Source organism: Thamnophis elegans, chromosome 9 (assembly GCF_009769535.1).
Source record: "Thamnophis elegans isolate rThaEle1 chromosome 9, rThaEle1.pri, whole genome shotgun sequence".
NCBI classification, from domain to species: Eukaryota; Metazoa; Chordata; class Lepidosauria; order Squamata; family Colubridae; genus Thamnophis; species Thamnophis elegans.
Window position 1 is genome coordinate 52,747,787 of NC_045549.1, and position 23,140 is coordinate 52,770,926.

A 23,140-nucleotide genomic window follows, 5' to 3' on the forward strand; every position below is an offset into this window, starting at 1 on the left:
GCGCAGCGGCCGGGGGCCATGATCGCTGCAGCGCCGGGGGCCATATTTGCAACTTTGTAGTCCTCATGAACGCGCCCTTTCTCTGCCCCCCCCGCCGCCCCAGATGTGCGGGGCTGGGGGGGCGAGGGGAGGCCCGATCTCCCCCCCGCCCTCTTGCTCTGCTCGCCCCGGGAGGGAGGGGGCGGCGGCGGCGGCCTCGGCCCGAACTTGGGATGCTGCTGGCGGAGGCTGCCTGGGAGACGAAACTTTGTCCGCGGACTCACCCGGCCCGCCTGCCCCGTGGAATGACGAGGGGGGTGGCAGGAGGGGGCGGCGGCGCTGCATTTTCCTCCCAAGGAGAAACTAAGGTTGCGGGGGGGAGGGGCGCAGCGCGGCCGTTTCGGGGGAACTTGGGGAGCTTCGCCGTTCCGAGAGGCGCTTCGCGCGCAGCCCCACCCAGGTGGGAGATGTTTTCCTCCACCGAGGCGGGGAGGGGGGGCTTTACGTAAGACTCGCGGCGCAGCTCTGCCCCCCCTCCTGGAGTGTCACCTGCCTCCCGCCCCTCCCCCCCGCCGCTCCGCCGAAGCGCTTTTTGTGTCAGGCCGGCGGGGCTCTCGGGGACCCTTCGGCCGCAGCCCGCCTTCTCCCCCTCTTCCCTTCATGGAGCGCGGCGCGGAGGCCCACCCACTCGGAAGCAGCCGGCCTCTGCCGCGCCAGCCGCCCGCCCGCCCGAAGTAGGACACAGGGCCATCTTTTTCCCCCGCCGAACTGCAGCGAGGAAAAAGGGCTGCCCGAGCGAGCGGATCGCGGGGTCGGTTCCCCCTCCCTTCCCCCGGCAGCCGAGGAGGAGGAGGCGGGGCGGCCTCGCGGGCTGTCGGCCTTGGCGTGAAGGAAGCCCCCCCCCCCCTGCGGAACGCGCGCCCAGGATGGCCGCCTTCCCACCCGCCGGTCCGGAAGGCCGAGGGAGGCTCGTCTGACTGGTCCGCGGCGATAAAAAGGTTGGGGACCACTGATCTAATACACAATAAATAGAAAGCACATGTATCAATAAAAGTAAAATAATTTATGTTTAGATATAATTAATTAAATATTACATTTCCATATTCAAATTTATACCTTTATAATCCTAACTTTATAGCAGGATTCTTGGAAGGCACCGAAAGGTACAATAAAATTTCTGCTGCACTGAAGATTTCCTAAGAGCACAGCAATCTCCATAATTCACAGAAGTTTGGCATGACCTGACAAACTGAGCAATCAATAGAGAAGGACCTTAGTAAGAGACATAACCAAGAACTTGATGGTCATGACTGAGCTTCAGAGATCCTGTGTAGAGATGGCCCAAAGTTCCAGGACCATCACTGCAGCCCTCCACCGATCTGGGCTTTATGGTCCAGATGGAAGCCTTTCTTCAGTGCAAAACACACAAGAATCTGCTTGGAGTTTGCAAAAAAGCACCTGAAGGACTCTCAGACTGTGAGAAACAAGATTCTCTGGTCTGATGAAACCAACTATTTGCCTTCAATTCTAATCATTACATATGCAGGAAACCCAGCACTGCTCATCATCTGTGCAATATCATTCCAAAGTGAAGCATGGTGGTTGCAGCATCGTGCTGTTGGTGTGTTTTTCAGCAGCAGAGACTGGAAGATTGGTCAGCGTTGAAGGAAACCTGAATGGAGCAAAGTACATGGATATTCTCAATGAAAACCTTTTCCATAGCACTCAGGACCTCAGACTGGGCCAAAGGTTCACTTTCCATCATGACAACAATCCTAAACACAAAGCCAAGACAACACAGGAGTGACTTGGGACCACTCTGTGAATGTCCTAGACCCGTGATGGCGAACCTATGACACGTGTGCCAGAGCTGGCACGCAGAGACCTCTATGTGGGCATGCGTGCTGTCACCAGCTGCTCTTCTGGTTTCTGGTGTGCACATGCACACTGGCCAGCTGGTCTTCACGGGCGCCAGAGCACCATAAAATAGGCCAAAAAACAGGCAGTTTTTCAGGCCGGTTTCCGGGCCTTTTCCAGGCCTTTTCTGGGGCATTTTCCAGCCATTTTCCAGGCCATTTTCAGGCTATTTTATGGGCTAAAAACAGTCTGAAAACAGCCAAAAATGGACAAAAAACAGGCATATGTATGCGGGCCAGCTGGTCTTTGGGTTTATGGCACTCCGGCATAAACATATACATATGTATTCCGTTTTGGGCATTCAGTGCTGAAAAGATTTGCCATCACTGTCCTAGACTGACCTAGCCAGAGCCCTGACTTGAATGTTTAAGTTTAAAGTTTAAAGTTTAATAACATTTATATGCCGCCCAATCCCGTAGGACTCCAGGCAGCTTACAATACAAAATAAATCAAAAAAGAATAGAAGAAAAGAAAAGATAGATTTAAAAGACACACCATACACTCCGTTCTAAGTGGGGCTGGACCGTATTTTGGGGTCAACAGCCCCAGGCCTGCCGGAACAGCCAGGTTTTAGTGGCTTTACGGAAGACCAAGAGAGAGGGAAGGGTCCGGATCTCTGTGAGTAGATCATTCCACAGGGCCGGGGCAGCTACAGAGAAAGACCTCCCCCGAGTAGTCGCCAACCGGCATTGCCCAGTCGACGGAACCCGAAGGAGGCCCAGCCTGTGGGATCTTATAGGTCATTGGGAGGTATGTGGCAGGAGGCGGTCCCGTAGATATCCAGGTCCCAAGCCATGTAGGGCTTTAAAGGTAATGACCAGCACCTTGAAGCGCATTTGGAGACCAATGGGAAGCCAGTGCAGCTCGCGGAGGATGGGTGTAACATGGGTGTACCTAGGTACACCCGATATCGCTAATGCGGCCGCATTCTGGACCAATTGTAGTCTCCGAACACTCTTCAGGGGCAGTCCCAAGTAAAGCGCATTACAGTAATCAAGCTTACAGGTGACGAGAGCATGAGTGACCATTTGAAGTGCCTCCTGGTCCAGGTAGGGCCGCAACTGGTGCACCAGGCGAACCTGGGCAAAAGCCCCCCTGGTCACAGCCAACAGGTGGTGGTCTAATGTCAGCTGAGAATCCAGGAGGACACCCAAGTTACGGACCCTCTCTGAGGGGTGAACCCTATTCAATGCCTCTGGAGGGACCTGAAAATGGCTGTCCATCAATGGTCGCCATCCAACCTGACTGAGCTTGAGAGGATTTGCAAGGAGGAAGGGCAGAAAATTCCGCAGACTAGGGGGAAACACAAAATTTGTTGTGTCATATCCCAAAAGACTGAGGCTGTAATTGCTGCCAAAGGTGCTTCAACAAAGTACTGAATAAAAGGTCTGAATATTTATGCCAAAGTGATATTTCAGTTTTTTCTTGTAAATAAATTTACAGACATTTCTAAACTTCTGTTTTCACTTTGTCAATATGCAGTACTGTGTGTAGATTAATGAGGAAAAATTAATTTCAACAACAGTAGAGTCAGGCTGCAGCATAACAAAATTGACAAAAGTGAAGTGCATCTGAATGCACTGTAATAATCATGTAATAACATTATTCAGTATTTGATTCGAGTATTCTCATGGTAAAAATCTTCATCTTGATAGAATAAATGGGATATCCAATGACATTCATTTATAAAAGAAATTTAGTTTTTGAAAAAAAATCAAAATTCAGCATCAACCTTGAGAATAGAGAAGGTGGGTTGGCAATTTTACCTAGTGGAACGCAAAATGGGTTTTATAAAGATTCCCTTCCAGATCTAAGGGAAGCATGAGAAGCCAAAAGAGAGCAAATATTAGACAATGAATGAACTTACAGGGACATAATTTGGACCCTACATATTTTCACCAAAATGTTTTTTTTTTCATAAAAATGTCATAGCAATTTCTTCATCAAAGGAATACTGTGCTAAAAAAGGAAGAAAAAAGAAAAAAACAAATATTCACAATAAATCTACTGCTAGGAAACAGTTTCTTAAATTTGAAACTAAAATGTTCAGTGAATCATTATTTTTGCCTTGTTTGCCTTGCCTTGCTGTCCTGAAAGTATGCTGCATGAATTATTGGAGCCATTTTGGAAATGTCATGGTGATCACAGAGGCCCCAAAAAAGCTAATGCTGGAAGAAAAAGAAAAGTGTGGAGAAGAGCTGGGAGCATCCTGATAAATCTAAACTTGGAGAAAAGGAGGTGAACCTAGAAAATTGTCTCCTAAGGTTTTAAAAATTAATTATGACTGCTTAGAAAACAGAACCATGATTCCTATCTACAGGAAAATGTAGTGTTATCTCTATAATAATTCAAGTGAACAGCATAAAGGCAGGAACTCTAGTCTGCCCATTTGAAAAGAAAGGATTTGTTTTGGGCAATATAACTCTAATTAAAAATAATTCCCTGAATTTTGTTTGCAATTTTATTTCACATTAAAGGTCTGGTATAATGGGAAACTATTCAACAGACTCCTAAATATGACTCACTACTATTGTTTTCTTCTGCTTTTCCTCAGCATCTTATCCTGCCCCATTTCCCTTCTTTGCATGAATGAAAAACATAAGAGAAGAATAAGTATTTTAAAATATGTTATTAATATAGTCTGATTGAAATTATCTCATTTCCATTGACTCCCAAATTCCATTAGACTGAAGTTAGATACCTAGTTTTGTTTTACATTGTTAAGTAATGCAAAGACCACTTATTACAAATATCTTCAATCTGATCCCCTTTAAGGCATAGAATACAACCTTCAGAATTTCTAGGAGACAATGTTTTCCCCTCCTTCTTCCCTTCTTCTAGATCGGGTGAATGAAGGCACACTCAGGTTTCAGAGTAACAAACAGCTCTTTATTACCACAAGTCAACTCTGTACAATCCAGCAAAGGTTTAGTCTGACAGCAGCCCTTTTATAGGGAGCTGTCAGACCCTTTGACCAATCAGATTGAAACTCTGTTCCCACTGGAACAGAGGACCTTGGTGTAAACCATTACCAATGTTTCTGGTATCTAACACCTTCTCTCTCTCATTATTATTTCTTCCCCTTCATATCTCAAAGATAACAAGAATGTTTAAATAAAGGAATAAGTATTGACGGAAAGGAAAGATTGAAATGGAGAGAAAGTATAGAAAAGTGAACAGAAAAGAAAACATGAGGGAAAATAAGGAGTAAACATAATAAACAATGGCATATAAAATAATAAGGAAAGAATCTAAGAGAAAACAGAGAATAAAATAAGGACAAGGTTGAATAAGAGAAGGATAGAGGAAAGAAAAAAATAGGAAAAAGGGGACACAGACACAAAACAGAAATGATAACACTTGATCAAAATAAAAAGATAAGATCGTAAAGTTTTAAAAAACCTTTTTTCAGATTAAAAGAACAAAATAGAAACAGAACAGGAAATGGGGTGGAGAATAGGTTTATGTTAACATACGTTAAAAAAACCTTTTCATTTACTTTTATGGAATTTATTCTGTTGGCCATTGCATGATCTTTCAGTCATTCAGGTACTTAGGGCATTATGAATTAAAATACCAAAGTGAGAGCTTGATGTGATCCTTGCGGCCCAATTAGGTCTAGTCAGTTAACTGAATGTTCACCTTGAAAAAGGAATCAGAATAACTCAGGATAAGGCATTATACCATGGTTTAGGAATGCCCTCTAGAGAAAAGTAAAATCTCTTGAACTAAGCTCAACTTCTGATGTCTACATGTATCCATCCATATACTTTTCTTGGCAACAGAATGAAAATGAGTTGTCATGTCTTCTTCTGGTATATGTTTTTCAAATTCCCTGAGAATTTCCATCTTAGAAGCCTGAGAATTCTAATTGGTCTACAGTCAAGGCACCAGAGGTGGGTTTCTCCCTGTACGACCCAGTACACCAGAAGAGGTAGTGAAAATCTGGCATACTGGATAGGACTGGTAGTAATAATGATGGCTTGACCACACCCCTGAACCTGTTCTTCCATCAGAAGCTTCATCAGAAACTTTTTTTAAAAAAAGTTTTTTTCTCCTGCCGGTTCAGGCAAGGGGGAAAAAAAGCTTTAAAAAGTAAGAGAGAGAGGAGGGGAGGGAGAGAGGAAGGAAGGAAGGGAAGGAAGAAAGAAACAGAAAGTAAAAGAAAGAAAGAAAGAAGGGAGGGAGGGAAGGGGAGGGAGGGAGGGAGGGAGGGGAGGGAGGAGGAAGGAAGGAAGGAAAGCAGCACAGCAATTTAGGGCTAGAAGTCTACTCAGAGGTCATCTAGTCCAACCCCTTGTTGCAGCAGGAAAACTTACAGTCTTGATTATTTTGGTGCCTCTAACATAGAGGAAAATTGCCAGAAAGGAGAAGGAGTTTATTAGGACAAGACTGCCCTGCAGAGGAAGGCAGATATAGTCCTTGACTTTTGACTACAATTGAGCCCAAAGTTTTGGTGCTAAGCAAGAGCGTTATTAAGTGAGCTTCATCACATTTTACCCAATCCATGACATCTCCTGGTGAGTAACATCAAGTTGGCCGCACCCACCCAGTGGGATCTGGTTTCTTAGCTAGTGCCTGAGAATGGCATTCTGCAGCTCGGTGCCCCTCTTTTCCACACTTGAAACAGACTAAGGATTTTGGAGAAGGTGTCGTTTGAGGTTTAAAAGGTTCTTGTTTCCATTGGGGTGGGGATTTCTTCCACATTCGTTCTGCTCGGTACTGATTTCTGGCCATGTCAATCTCTGCCTCTTCAGCCATGAGATACCACTCATGTAGGTGGTTTGGGGCACCTCGGGCCACACAAGCATTGTAGAGTTCATCACTCAGCCCATCCTTGAACCAGCTTACCAGGTTATCGTCTGGCCAGTTCACATGACATGTCAGCTTTCGGAATTCTTTGGTATACTCTGCCACTGGCCAGTGTCCCTGCTTCACAACTTTAATGTGGTCATGTGCTTTGCAGTCTGCGAGGGGTGCCTCGAACCATCACCACAGGGCCATCATGAACTGATTAAAGTCCTGCAGTTCTGGTGCATCGCCGTCATGTAAAGTCACCATCCATCTGGCAGCGGCTCCTTCCAGGGCTAGGGTGACCACTCGCACTCGGGCTCCTTGGGTTCGAAAATCACACCCATATTCTTGCATGTAGGTGAGCACGTGTGCCACAAAGAATCCCAATTTTTTCAGGTTCCCATCAAATTTTACCCCCAGGGAAGGAGTTTTCCTTTCTAACTGCAGGTTTCAGGGTTGCTTCGGAGTGGCCCCCAACCCATGAGCCAATTGGGGGGTAGGGTTTTCTGGGTTCCTAGCTGTTGGTGCTGTGCCATCAGCTTGATCAGAAGGGACCAGAGGGGGGCTTAGTTCCCCTGGCATCACCCCCATTTGCCGCCCTTCCAACGCTGGCTCCCCCCAGACGTTCCATCACCAACTGGGTTACATGCCTCTTCAGAGGATCCTCTCTCAGCACAGCTTCATTTAGCTCCAGAGGGGGCTTCTAACTCCAATTTCCACCCTGGTTTTCATCTACCTTGGGTAAGAGTGACTCCCCTGGTCTTCCCTTCCCAGCCTTCTTTCATCCCTATTCCGATTGACCAACAGGGCTTTCTGGGGTCCTCCAAGCTCACTGCATTCTCTCCGCCAGGATACAAGGAACAGGTCTCTGGTTGTGGAGGTGTTTCCATCTCCCTCCAGCAGTCAGTTTCCCCTTGTTCACTGTTATGCTCAGACATGGTTTGTTGGGTCTCCTCGGTAGAGTAAAAATGTTTCTCTCCTGGTTGACCATTTTGCAGAAAGATGCTGCTTTATATAATGGCTCCTAACTTGAGAAAGTAAACACTCTTGAAATGGATTTTTTCAAAAGGAACCTTTAATCAAGCAGGATGGAAACCATTAGAAGCAAAGCAGCATCTGAAAACCTTTAGGCCATGCAAATGGGATTAAGCTGATAATGACCCCTCCCCTTTGTCCGAACACAGATTCTGACCAATCCACAAGTGAAGATGCTTCCTTAACTCTTCTGCCCTGGGAGTCAATAAAGCACAGTTCCCACTGCTATCTCTAGTTAAGACATCAAAGTTATATATCCCACATGGCTACCATAAACATCCCTCCAGGGATGTTGGGGCCTTCAGTCTCCTGATGACAGGAAACCAGTTGTAAAGTTGTAAAACTCAGTTGTTTCAGATGTAGCTAATGATTTAACTTTGAGGCTCCCCTCCTCCCAAGTGAATGGCAGTATCACTTTTAAGGATCTGACAAATGGGCTGACATCTACTGGTGAAACCTAGAAATGTAATGAACAAGTTTGCAAATAATGTACAATTTTGCTTTCACTTTTAATTACTTTGAACTATTTAAATAAATGGTGCATCAAACATGAAGATTTAATTCTCTATTTTTTATTTGTCATGTTATTTTTGCATGACTGCCATATTGAAGGCACCTGATGTAAGAAAACTATGTATGTTCCAAAAACAGTAATAAAAGGCATGAGAAGAGAAAAAGGTGGTTTTAAAAAATCATTTTTCTATTATGTAATCACTGACCTGTTTCCCCAAAAATAAGACCTCCCAGGATAATAAGCTCAATCAGGCTTTTGAGCGCATGTGCTAAAATGACCCCTCCTTCAAAAATAAGCCCTCCCTGAAAATATTGCAACACATCCGCAGCTATGAGATGACCATGACACCGCCTCCTGCACCTCAAAAATAATAAGACCTTCCCGAAAATAAGGCCAAGTACTTATTTCGTGGGTCAAAAGAAAATAAGACCCTGTCTTGTTTTCCGGGAAACACAGCAGCTCAGACATATTTATTTATTATTTATTTACATATAAAAAGTATCAGTCACCCATCTTACCTCAAAGTAACTCTTAAACATATCTACTTCAAATCAAATAGTTGTGCAATGCTGGAGTTCTTAATAGAACTTAATAGGAAAAGATAAATCATAGGCAATATTTCTTGGACACTAAAAATATAAATTTTAACACACCCAAAGAATTTTAAGTTTGGTTGTGTTGCAGCAGAAAATAATGGGAGGAAAAACAAGAGAGTTAGTAAAATTAAATCAGTTATGGAATTTTAATTGGATACTAAAAGCATCCAAAAAGGGGAAACCTCGTGTGGAAGACACAAATATGGTTATCTTAAATCCCTATGGAAAGTCTGATAGCAGAAAAGTACTGATATAAGAAATTAAACAAAGAGTAGGTCACGAAGAAAGGCTACAGATATTTACCATAGAAATCTGGTGTCATGAAAGTAAAAACTCAGATGATGATGAGATTAGCAAAGGATGCTAAGAAGAACAAATATCTAAGGAAAAGTCTAAATTGTTTCTATTTTCTTACAAACAGCTCTACACTGGGAAGAAAGTGAGAAAGAATCTTAAAATATAGGATTCAATAACATTCTAAGACACTGTCTAGAAGCTTCTCTTTGAGCATTTTTTTTCCTTAATTGTCCCAAAGGTGCTTTTCCAAAAGGCAACTGGTTTCCTTGAAAACATTTTCCTTCTCATTCAAGAAGCTTCTTCAGTTCCCAGAATTCCCCAGCCAACATGAGTCACACCTCTTAAAGTAGCCAAGGTTTTACATAATTCTTTCCCAACATTTCATTGGGTTGGAAAGACTCAAAATAAAAGTAAAATAATTAGTATACAATCTGCTCCTTGAGGATTGCCCAATGGTAACAGCTAAAAAAGAAAGAAAGCTACTTAATTTTTATTTCAGTTGTCTTTTTCAACAAAAATATTTTATGAGCCATAAAAGTTTGGTGAGCAGGATTAAAGATTGATAAAAAAAACATGGTTAAAGTAAACCTCTCTAATTAGTTTAAAACTCCAATGTCAGATAAATGGCATCCCAAGGCAATAAAAATAAATCTGATCATCTGCCGAGATCTCTAGTATTATCATAGAATTGGCAATTAAAGAAATGCCAAACAATTGTAAAAAACAAAATGTCCCTATCAAAAAAGGGGAGGGGTATAAGATCCAGCAACAAGAGATTGTTGCCATGACATGATACCTAGGAAGATTCCAGAGCAGATCATAAGGATATTTATCTGTAAACAACCCAATAAACAATGCAGCAACTTTAGAAGAGGAAGAAATTTGTCCAGAAATAAGCCTTGCCTGCTTTTCTTATTTAGCAATGCAATGATGCCACCTAATGGTTATATTTTGTTTAGGAGTTAGCATTGCAAAATTCTAGCTGTGTAAATGTCTATGACAATTCTACCATCCAGGTCATAGTTGTTCTAAAAGTGCTTTCTCAAGAGGCAACTGGACTTTCTTGTTTTTCTTTTAAGGTGTTTAACTTCTCATCCAAGAAGCTTCTTTGAGTCTACCTGGATCATGGGGAATGGAAGGATTTATACTCCTTGCAGACATTTGGTCAGTTGCATCCTTTTAGAGAGTTGTTGAGGCCACCTGAAGCTTTATCTGTGCCATCAGGGTCACGTGAATAGTGCAAATGACTTCTTGGAACTCTTGAAAGGACTGTGTTGAGAAAGGGCTGTTCAATTTTGACATAGATGGACTCTTTGACCCCTTTTCAAACCAGCGGTTCTCTCTGTTCAAAATGCAGAGTTTGTCGTCTTCAAACAGGTGGCCTTTCTCTTTTAAATACAGGTGGACTGCTGAACCTTGTCCTGATGAGTTTGTTCTTACGTTGTGCCATGCGTTTATGAAGTGGTTGCTTTGCTTCCCCAATATACAGATCTGCACATGACTCACTGCATTGTACCGCATATACCATTTGCTCAGTTTGTGTCTGAGTGTTTTATCCTTGGGGTAGAGAAGCTTCTGCCTTAGTGTATTCTTGGGTTTGAAGTATGCATATATATTGTGCTGTCTGAAGATCCTCCTGAGCTTTTCCGCTATTCCTGCAGTGTGTGGAATGGCAACGTTGCTTTGTTTATTGTTCTCTTCTTTGTCTGTTCTTTGCTGTCTGTTCAGATCAAAGGAATTGAACTCCTGGCAGTGTGAGCAGAGTTAGCTTGCAATACTGCCTTCTAACTACTATGACACCACTGCTCGTTTTCATGTTATCCTCACCACAGCTCACCACAGTTCCTCCCTGTACAGTCCAGTATACCAGAAGATGTAGTGAAAATCTGGCGTACCGGATAGGACTGGTAGTAATGGTGGCTTAGCCATGACCCCAAACCTGTTCTCCCGTCAGAAGCTTCGTCAGAAGCATTTTTTAAAAGTTTTTTTCCCGGGCCGGTTCAGGCGAGGGGGAAAAAAAGCTTTAAAAAGTAAGAGACAGAGAGAGGGAGGGAGGGAGAAAGGAAGGGAAGGGAGAAAGAGAAAGAAAGAAAGAAAGAAAGAAAGAAAGAAAGAAAGAAAGAAAGAAAGAAAGAAAGGAAACTCACTTTTCAGCCGGGAGATTCAGCAAAGGAGAAAAACAAATGCTGTTGATTTAAATCGGAACTGAGCATGCCTGTCTGTGGAATTCTGGGAAATAAGGTCCACAAGTCTTAAAGCTGCAAACTTTAGAATCCTGCTTTAAATTGAAAAGCTGCTCAGAAGGAGATTTGTAAGTGACATTCAGAAGTTATTTGGGGGGGTGTTGCTTCCCACAGATGGATGGATGGATGGAAGGAGGGAAGGAAGGAAGGGAAAGAAAGAGGGAAAGAAAGAAAGAAGGGAGGAAAGAAAAACAGTACAAAAATTAGGGTTAGAAGGCTACTCAGAGGTCATCTAGTCCAACCCCTTGCTGCAGCAGGAAACCTTACATTGACTAGATTATTTTGGTGCCTCTAATAGAGAGGAAAATTGCCAGAAAGGAGAAGGAGTTTACTAAGACAAGACTGCCCTGCAGAGGAAGGCAGAGATAGTCCTTGACTTATGACTACAATTGAGCCCAAAATGTTGGTGCTAAGCAAGAGCGTTAAGTGAACTTCACTACATTTTATCCAATCTATGATATCTCCTGGTGAGTGACATCAAGTTGGCCATGCCCACCCAGTCACATGACCACCAGGCCACAGCCACAAAATAGGCCACACCCACAGAACAGATAGTAAAAAGTTTTGAAACCCACCCGCCACAGCTGTTGAAATAAGGTACGTCAGGTGCCAAAATGTCAATATCTGTAAACTTGCCTGTCAGTAAAACAGAGATTACAGACCAGTCATTTTACCTGAATACGAACAATTTCATCAAACACAACTCTATGGGTTGGGCACTTGGGCAGCTACTTTAAATGTCACTAACAACTCCATTCTAACTCCCTCAATTCATAGCCTAGACCAGTATACACCATATAGCCACTGCCTGTATGTAGACAACTACAACTCATACTGTTATTTCACCACATAGAAGAAAAAATATTTATTTTATATATCGTCCCCTCACCAATAAGGCAACACCAATGTAGATGATCACTGGTCACTGCTGGTACAGGGGTTGAAAAGACGCCATGCATGTTTTCCTTACCTTCTTATCTAGCGGAATTATCTAGCGGAAAGAATTGTTTAAAGTGCTTGGGACTCTGTAATTATACACGCACACACACACAGACACACACATGTATAGAACAGGACCAGAGGAAAAAGATCCAGAAAAAAAAATGTCAAGGCAGTGAATCAATGAAGCTATCCACAACTTGACAATGGATTGGAAAGCTGCTGACTGCTCCATTTTAAATCCCCTACCTCCCTTGCAGTCACCTCCAACAGAGTGAAGCTGCAATTAAGGAATGGGGGGGGGGATACCATGCTCTGTATGCTTTGCATATCTTGTTTCAAATAGAAGCAATGAAGAACAGATGAAAAAGTTATCACCATCTTAAACAATTAGAAAATAAATAAATAGCTGAGAAAGTCTATATTCCTATAGTTCTACTGTGAAAGAGCATCCAGAATGGAGTGAGGTGCCTTCATTATGCCCTCTGCTCCCAGAATTTTCATACTGGTAGTTGCTGCACCCAACAGATTGTGCTAAATTTATCTTTAACATCCAGTTAAACGATACAAGTGGAATTCTACAATCAAAACCTCATGATTGTGATTGTAAATATTTAAAAAATAGGCAAAAATTCTTAAAAGAAAGAAAATTGAAAAATGGAATTGAAAAATAATTTAAACATATAGTGATGTACCCTTTGATAGCTTCAAGCCCATTATAAGACTGCTGTTGACAACTTTATTTTACTATAACTATAGTTATTTTATTTCATTATTTATCCATTCTACTCACTTTTATTTTTATTATTCAATTAATATTAGAATAATCATCTTGTGTATTTTTTACAAATTGGTTAGTATATCAGTTATATTTTATTTTGGATGTTTTAATTTTGATTTTCTCCTGTGGTTGTTTTCATTGCTGATTGTTACTGGAAACTGCTATACTTTTGTGGCTGATTTGGCAATATACAAGTAATTAATGCATGGGTGATAAATTGTTCAAACTAAATCTCAAAAGCCAATTTAAAAAAGGCCATTTCATCTGATGAAGATATGCCAATAAAGATCTGGCTAACTCTATAAGAAAGCCAAAAACACTTAACAACATTTTAGTGGGTAAACATTACATTTTCTTAGGGAAAAAATAATTAAGAAAAAAGTGGAAATATCAGTTTATCTTCAGCAAAAATTGGACAGCATATGTATAACATATTTTAAAGTTAATTTCTCCAGGATATAGAGTGTCTGGAATCTTAACTAAGGCAAAGTTGTTTCCACAAGATAGGCTTTGCTCTTTCAAAATATTTTAGAAGAAGAGAATTCTCAGAAAAAAATAAAATGAAATCATTAAAAAGAACCCTCCCTGTTGCAACACAGGAAATAAAAGGTTCAACCAATTACAGCCAGGGAAAAAATACAGAAGGAAGATACATTCCAACAGAAATACTTTCAATCTTTTCTTACTGATGCATTCTATCAGCTTGCTTCCTGCAATAAGACAAATTCCTCGTGGTTATATAAATAATGAAATTTCCATGTATATGGAAAGAAAGAAAACAAACTCTGCCAACTATTAACCTATCAGTTTGATTAGTATTTGCTACAAATTAGTTTACATCTATCCTACTCTTTCTATATGATCTATTTATTTTTATATCTTGTACTTTTGTCACTAATCCAGTTGTTCATTATTGTAACTATATCCCAATTAATAAACTGTAGTCTTATATAGAATGCACAAAAAGTTACTCAATGTAGCCAACATACTTAGAACCTAATATTCAACACTGATATATATATACATATTGTCAGTAACCATAATCAGAAGCTACACAAAACCATCTTGCATTCAGTCTACAGTCCATTTGTTTTTATTTATTCATTTTCTAGTCCACTTTATAAAAATAAATGACACCTTTTCTCTTTGTACACCCAGAGTACCCCTACTTTCACTTAAATCTTCAGAGAAACCTAGCATTGCTTACCCTTCCAGCTTGACATACAAGTCTCTTGTTGTTAACAAATGTGTTTTATCCATTATATCAGAAGAATGAATGGACAGAAGAAAAATCCTCACCAAACCTGTAATTAAATGTTTTTGTCAATACCAAAATAGAACTAATATTGTGTATTTGAAATGTGAATATGAGTTCCATCTGCAGAATAATAAATATTTTAGATATATAAACCTGCTCAATAGGAAATTACGGAGGTTGAATCATCTTACATAGGATTATTATGCAATCCTATGTAATGAGCTGCTACTCTATGTGTTTCTGAGGGCCACAATAGTGTGAATTATGGGGCACCAATAAGAACTATTTGAATGAACTGATTTTATAAAAGGGTTTTTTTGACTTTTTGCCTTATATGCCTAGACACGGCATAAACTGTTCTTAAACAGGGTTCTTAGTAACCTTCCATCCATGTTTCTAATCTCCCTTATATATGTAAGCTAAAACATTAAAACTAATTAGACCACTTATAGTAAGTAACCTGTACTTAATTACATTAAGACTTTTGTTCATGCTCATTGTAATATAAAGATGCAGTGATATAAGGACAAAATGTTTAAAAGAATGAATAGCATATTATAGTACAAAAATGCTGTATAAAAGGAAAGCAGGCACTTGGGAAGCATCTGAAGTGAAATAAAATGATTCTATGCAGCCAAAAGGTTTTCCTTAGAAACAATAAGCAACAGTGCCTTAGAGAAATCTAAAGGTTAGATCATGGCAAGTGTTGAAATGGTTCAGAAAAAATACTTTTCAGAATTTACACATACTTTGTCCTTCATCTATGCATGTATACAGAAAATATTGTTTATTCTGATCTATCAGCTACACGTGGGTACAAGAGATTCTACAAGCCTCTGATTCTATATTAAGATTGGGGTATGTTATGATTTAATTAATTGTGTGGGTTACATGAAGTGTGTTAGGTGGAGTATAATGTAAGTAAGAGAATGTGTGTAGTTGTAATGTAAGAGAAAATGTGTAGTTTTTAAATATCTCATTTGTCAATAGGGATGAATTAAAAATACTATCCAAATAGATTAGGAATCAGAATACATAGTTTGATCAATGCTTTGAAGAGCAAAACAAGAATGAAACAAATAAAAAAATGGAAAGTATAAGATTTTTTAACAAAATAAAAATATTTTACATAGTCAATACTGCACAAGTTAAATTTTTGCTCAGTTTTATCTAAGAATTGGAATTTTATTTTTAAATTAAATGATATATGGTGTATCTACTCTAATCTCAACCACTACAGCTTTTGTGAAAGCTACTTTAATCTTTGCCCTAAGATTCAAAATTGATTCCACAAAAATACGCCACCTGAATTTTTTGTAGCAATATCAATCCGGAATACAACTCCTAAAAAGTGTAACGTATTTTTTTTTCTTTTATAAAGGATGCTGCATCATTTTAAGAAAGTTTATTCATGTTCCATTTCATTTATAAAAGCTTTTTTTAATAAAGGAATGAGTTTCAGTAAATGCTCAGTTTGACTAGTTACTCAAAATTTGTTTCTGCATAACAATATGCCATGGTGGCAATACTGAAATTTCAAATAAGGATAGATAGATAGAAGAATGGAAGAAAAAATAACTCATACTATACCAAAACCAAACTGTTTGTGATTTCAAAAAGTTTATTCATAAGAAAGGTATTTTCTCCCAATAGTAAACACAAAACCATTTGCTCAAATTTAAACAACCACCTTTCCTCGAGATTGGAATTTTATCTTTTTTAACTGAAAACAAATCTGACAAAATGTCCCTCCCTCTCAGCTAAGCCTAAAGAAATTAAGTACAGTACCTTTGAATTGCAGCGGGCAAGAGACTAAAAATTGATAAAATTTATAATGTACAAGTATAAAAATATGTTACTCAAGGTACAGCCCAATAATTTAATAGCTTTTGGCCGTTTTATAAGTATCTGGAAACGGAACAGATATGTGTCCTGCTCCTGTTACGAGAGGTAGGATTCCTGCATTTGGTACGACATTCCATGAGAGAGTCAAAGTGACATTCCTGTTGCCCCTGCAATTAGAACAGAGTTAAAAAAAAACATTTAATTACTTTAAGCTACAAGAAAAGCTACAGTAAGTAAAATGATGCATAACTGCTCTGCAAATCATTTAAAGGATGTGTGTCATGACATGGCATTTGTGTAAGGGCCCCTCCTCAAAATATTGAGGCATCAATGTTTCTAGAACACTTGGTATGGCTGATTCAAGGGTCTTAATTTATTCATGCACATGCATGCACATTCACTCAGAGGCTTCTGCCTGTATACAAACAAGTACATATACCCAGGAATGTCCTTGAAGCAACTAAACCTTTGTCAGACCTTTGAGAAGCACCTTGTTTGTGTCTTTACAATTCATGAAACATGCCTTTAAATGCTTTACATAGCCTTATATGCATGTCATCATAAAAAATAATTAATTCCAATCAATAAGAATTTGATTGTGAGCTGTAATGTTCAGTTTTCATATTGAGAAACAATGAAACCTTCATCTCTTTATTGTGGTCATGTAATGCGGGGGAACTCACTAGACATTCAAGACTTATAGTCAGTTTAATATTCATAAGCAAGTCTATAAAATACATAAAGATAACTTCTGTAAATTATATTAGATACAATAGATACTTCAGCATTTCTAAATAGATGGTCAACATAGTGAGTTATCTCGAAAGAAAAAGTATCTATTTACAAATAGCCCTCAGTTAATGACCACTCATTCAATAACTGTCCTAACTTAAGACAGTGCTGAACAATGGTACTTATGACCAGTCCTCAAAGTTCTAGGCATTCCAGCACAACAACTGTTATGTGATTGCAATCCAGGTGCTTGGCAACCAACTTGCACTTTTGACAGTTGCAGTGTCCCATGGTCACGATTACCATTTTGTGACTTTCCTGCCAGCTTCCCACAAGAAAAGTTGCTCTCCTACACTTTATCTGCTGAAAAGCTGGCTATGAATTACATGAGTCTGCAGCACTGTGGCAGTTACCTGTGCACCTTCCCACAGGAAGCAGCAGTCATTCCCATGGGGCCTAGCTATGCCAGCTTATCCATTGACTTCATTTGTTAGAAGCTGGCAGGAAGTATCAAGGAGGTCCTTGCTTAATGACTTGTGATCCTTGCTTAACCACAGCAATGGGGACTGCCAAAAGTGGCATTGTTAAGTGATACTATCGCATGATGATGCTCTTTACAAGTGCATTGATTAGCAATGAAAATTCCAGTCCCAATTATTGTTGTTAGAGGATTACTTATATTCTGCTGAAGAGGCTCAGATGTAATAGAAATATACTGTTGAAGACTGTATGACTGCTTATAGTTTTATTCTGGGATATATATCAATAAATAATGTAAGGGGAAATTTACTCACTTGAGGCCATTTCCATCATCAAAGAAAAAATATTTTGATTTCATATCTTTCAAAAGCAGCTTTGGGCTATCTCCTCTCAAGATAATTTTGTCCCAAAGGACAACTTGATTCAATGCCTACAATAAAAACTAAAAAGTTATTATCAACAAAACCAATATAAAATATATATGTTAAGAAAGCATCATTTGATGATTTTGTTCACAGTACAATTTTAAATAAAGTCAGCTAGTAAGTACAATGCAGTACACTTGGAAGTAGAACATTAATCTGCAATTTTTAAATCTTTTCTGCAACATTTAAAGTAATTTCAGGTAAATTAAACAAATATGTTTAATATCAAGCTGTATGCAACCACTGAAACAGAGGCAGAAAGGGTTTTTTTGAAGGGCTTCCTATTCACATATTCACAGACAATTGAGAGCTGAAGGGACATATTCTAAATAATGATGATTAAAAATAGGTACATAAAACCTTTAAAAAGAAGAAAAAAATGCACTGCTAAAAATCTTATTACTAATGTATTGTTTTCTAACTTACTTGCTTTTCTTTGCAGGATCATTATTTTATACCTTTTATATGCATGGTTTACCTTCAATTGTTTTAATACTTTTTATAAGTTCTGATTTTATGTGCGTCTTCTACATGAAAATCAATAAAATTGTCATTTAAAAAAAGGAGGCCACATGCAATTTGCAGGTTACTCTTGCACTCTTGAAGTGCAGCATTTTCTAGGACCATTAAAAGCTTAGAAGTAATACTTGAAAATATTATCTTAAGAGTTTCTAGAATTAGAACTGTTTTTCTGAGCCAAAAAGCAACTACTGCTTATTTCAGCAAAACTATAGCATCACCAAAGAGATTAAAAATGTTTCATCTAGCATACATTGTTATGTTATATACATTGTTATATACTGTCTTTCTCTGGATATACAGATTTGGTTGAACCTACATATAACAACAGTAGCCATACTTTTTTCTATATAATTTCTCTGGAAGCATCATAAAAAATCAATAAAGAAATAAACTAAATGCTTAATGCTAAAGCCTATTTGTTTTGAGATATTAGTATAAAAGTAAGTACTATGAAAAACATTATTACAGTAGGTGTACCTTACTCAAAGTTGCTTACAATATTATTCAGAAAATGAAATTAAATAAATGTTTACACGTTTACTATGCAAATACAGCAGTATCTGGCAAAATGTACAAAAGTATGGAAGTATCATATTAGAAACTTTTTTCTAACGAAAGGTATTTTTCGTTAGAAAAATACCTTTCGTTAGAAACAGTGGCATGGGAAAATTGTAATAAATGAAGAAAAATTATAAATAGTTGCAATGATGCTATGGATAGTATCATGATTCAAGCCATAATATTGTAAACATAAAGATTAGGTATTAATTAATTTATTAAATTGATATGTCACTCATCTCCTTAATAAGTCATGGTGAACTACAGATTGTAAAATATATATATATATAGAAAAACAGTTAAAAATTTAAAACTATGCAAATTAAAATTATGCAGAAGTCTGTTTTTATAAGACCACTTGAAGCAAAGTCTCCAAACTTTCTAACATGGCAGACTGGTAGTGGTAGCAGTGCAAGGGGACGCAGAGGGGATGGTTTCATGTGCATGCGCTACTTTCACAAATGCAGATTTGGACTGATTCTGAATAAACTGTGGTCGCCATCAGGCTGTGGTGATCCCTTGGGGCCCTCTGATTTGAGGGATTAAATGGCTAATCTCTATCATATAAAATATTGCTGTCCTTTCTGATTAAGATAGAGTTAAATTTTGGAAACAGAAGTTAGATGGTATTGTAATGCCAATACATGAAATCCAAATTGCTTCCTTTCTATTAAGAAAATTTTTCAAACAGTATTCAAGCTAGAACTGTCAGGTAAATTAATTTTCAGAATATGGATAAACTTTTATACACATTTTATAGTCTATTTTTGTAAGCCACTCAGAGTCACTGATAGTGAGTGGGCGGCCATATAAATTCTCCTAAATAAATAAATAGTTAATTCAGGAAAATGAAATGGTGCAAATTGCAATGCATTATACGTAATTGTCTATCAAAGAACAACCTCAAAATGTAATCAACTGCTGCTTTTTAATTATTGCCAGAATATATTTTACGTTTTATTTTAATGATTGAGGAGAATGTAAAATATCTGTCTATGTATTACTGTTATGCAGATCAGTAATTCTAATAGCATGAAATCTAGTATGATTTCCCATTTATACATTGTTAAATGCACACTTACATTGTTTTTTGTTGAATATTCTGCTGATAAATATAGAAATAACTGTTTCACGTTCCAATCAAATATACTTTGCAGATGTGAAAAAGGTAAGGAACATATGCTGTTTCAGAATATGATTCTTTTCAAACATTCACATTCAGTACAAATCTCAACAAGCCAAGCTGCTATTTAAAGAAAGAAAAAACTATACATACAGATTGGCAAGCCAGAACATTATTCAAACTCAAAGCATTCCAACAAGCCCTAAAGCCCTGCTGGTTACAAGCTGGTATAAATATAAATGAGAGTATAAATGAAAAAAGAGAAAGTGCTCACGAGAAGTATACAAAATATTCTGAACGAGTTCAGAACATACAGTCCACAAGTTTACTTTGATTTGGGAACTGAAAAAGATAATTTCATTACACAGTGTTTTGAGCACCCTAGTATCCTGTACTTAGCTTTTTTTAAAAAAAAAAAAACCTCAATGCCATAGAGACTGGTATTATTCAATGAAACAGCAAGTAGATCTGTTCCTGCCATTGATTAGACCTAGTTGGAGGGAAAGGGGGAAAGCATGAGAATCATTATGTACTTAAGAAAAAAGACTGTTATCTAGTTGGTATTAAGATTATTATTTTTCAATTTTTCTGCTTTTTAAATTCTGTGCTATTTCCTTTTTTTTGCATTATTTTCTATTTACAATGAATGCAACTGACTATTTTTCCTCCTTTTTTCCAAACATGATTAATAACAATGCTATTATGTTGCTGAACTTTCAAGTTGCCATGTGCAAAACTTTGTTACTTTGTTCATTGAACTTTGTTAGCAGACAGTCAAATGCAGGAAGTATGCAGTGTAAGAATATTCATCAGGAAAAAGTGTCAAAACAATAGCCAAAGAAATGAATATTGGTGTTATATTGTTCACTAAACTTGCATAGAAATAAATCTACTACTACTGCATCTTTGCTGTATTCAGTTCTATGGTTATGGCATCAAAGAATTATGCTTAACTATTGCTTCCACTTTTTCTTATAAATGAGAAAGCAAAATCCAAGTGTTCAATTCCCATTATTACATATTGCAGAAAACTCAATATAAGATTTCAAGTACAACCAATTTGAAACTTCATAAGCATCTGAATGGACCATCACATTTGAAATTAAAAACATTATAGAGTTTTGTTCACACATTAATATTCACATCTGTCAATTTTGGAGGATGTGTCCCTCGCACTGCTTGCTACAAATGAAGGAGGTAGAGTTTATGTCAGTTTACCTGTTCTATTCAAGCTAATAAGACATTCTATTCTCTTAATGCTAACATTTGCCATAAAGGATATCTGCACTAATGTCAAAAGTAATGATTCCAAGGTCACTTCTTTCGCCTGGTCCAGTGAAATCTTCTACATTTTTTCTATGAAATAAAATAAAAGTATTATTCAATATTATTCATGTATTCCTTTCTTACAGTCTCTTTTAGATGTAATTTATTCTGTTAAATAACCCTAAGAAGCATGACATTTATTTGTAGATTTGTAGGCAAAAATAATTTTTGCTTTTGTAAAATATCTTAAATATTTCTTATAATCAACAAGCAATTATAAATATCCAGTATAATCAACACAATGTAAATTGCTAGTTAACTGGGAATCAACATTAAATTAAGCAGCTGTTTTTAAAAAAACCTATTCAAAACATGCCAAGTAAATGTGAATTTAATATCTGTGATAGCCAAGCATATAATTTAGTTTTCTTAGCACTTACAATTTTTACTATTACTATACAATCAGAATCTGGACATATTTTTACATTTTTCACCCAAATGGCTCACTATAAGAAAAGATCATAAAGGTATTTTCTCTGCATTTCCGTTGTTTCATTCATGCAGTGGTTAATATATTACAAAATAACACTCATCTTACACTTTTCTAACTTCTTAGAAACTAGGATATGCTTAGCCAATAAGCTGTCAATATAAACAGCAACTGATGTTTAAACTGAATTGCCTTTCTGTGCATACACTCTCAAGGGAGCTTGCCAGAAGGCAGATTACAGCACTGGAGGGTTCGTGTTGTTCATTCATTGGCTTAAAGAAAAAGGAAATGACAGAACAGGAAGGAAAGGCCACACTTCTGAAACTGACAATCTGAAGAAAAATTAGATTAAAGACCTAACTGAAAGAAAATAAAGAGCTAGAGAAGTTTGCAAGGGCAATATATAAATGTGAACTAAGCAGCTATAGATTAAAGAAGTGGAATAAAATGTAAGTCAACAACCAACCAGGAGGAGAGGCTGTTCTCAGTATTATTCTCCATCAACTCCTGTGAGACTATATAAAGGCTTTATATTAAAAGCAAGCACCGGGCAAGGACAGAAATCTAGAAAACGGATTAAACAAAGGGGGGGGGCGTTACTCCACAATGCAACTCAGCAGCCGGAAAACTCAGGTCACTCTATGACAGCTGGAGCAGCCGAAGCATCATGGTTCCACAAAGACTCACAAACGCCCTAAAGAATTTTGAGGAGCAGAAACGCGCATCTGATTGTGTTTTTCCTCCATTCCCCCCCTCTTCACGCGGGAACAAGGGCTGCTGATCTCCGTCTCTGGGGACAGAGAAGGGCCGCCTGTGCCGCTGCCCGCCCTCATCCACACACTCACAGCATGACACGGGAGACGGCGATGCTGACGGGCACGGAGCGCTCTTTGAAAGCGGTGGTGATGAAGCAGCCGAAGGTCAGCGCCGCCATCACGCTCAGCGAGAAGGCGAAGAGCGAGTTGGCTCGAGTTAGGACGGTGTTCATCTCCCCGCCGTCCCTCCAGCCCTCACGACACACACGCGTACGAGCTAGCAATTAATTGCCCGTTGCTGCTGCTGCTGCTTCTTGCCCTCCGGGAAGGACAGGCCTCAGCTCCGGAGTAACGGAAAGGGAGGCAGGCAGGCAGGCTCGACTTAGGCAGAGGCACGAGGACCTGAATCTGAAAGGAAAAGGCTGCCGCTGGGACCGCCGCTGCCTGCGATTGAAGAGAAAGGGAGGCCAAACGTAGCACCTTGCCTGGTAACGAACCCGCCCAACCACCCCGCGAGAGGAGGGCCCAAAGAGCACTCGTCCGCCTCAGCCCGCCCATAGGCGGAAATCCCCTCTCGATTCCACTGCCTAC

General features: G+C 38.9%; 1 protein-coding gene across 1 annotated transcript; it reads right to left on the bottom strand.

Moving 5' to 3' along the window:
- Positions 1 to 15,954: 15,954 nt before the first annotated feature.
- SPCS3 (signal peptidase complex subunit 3) lies at positions 15,955 to 23,084 on the bottom strand. The gene is made up of 5 exons (XM_032224548.1): positions 22,640 to 23,084; positions 21,321 to 21,394; positions 19,998 to 20,074; positions 17,725 to 17,840; positions 15,955 to 16,365 (listed from the first exon to the last, which is right to left on the bottom strand). Exons 1-5 carry the CDS (start codon positions 22,780 to 22,782, stop codon positions 16,233 to 16,235), a joined length of 543 nt encoding a protein of 180 aa, XP_032080439.1. The 5' UTR covers positions 22,783 to 23,084; the 3' UTR covers positions 15,955 to 16,232.
- Between the last annotated feature and the right edge of the window lie 56 nt (positions 23,085 to 23,140).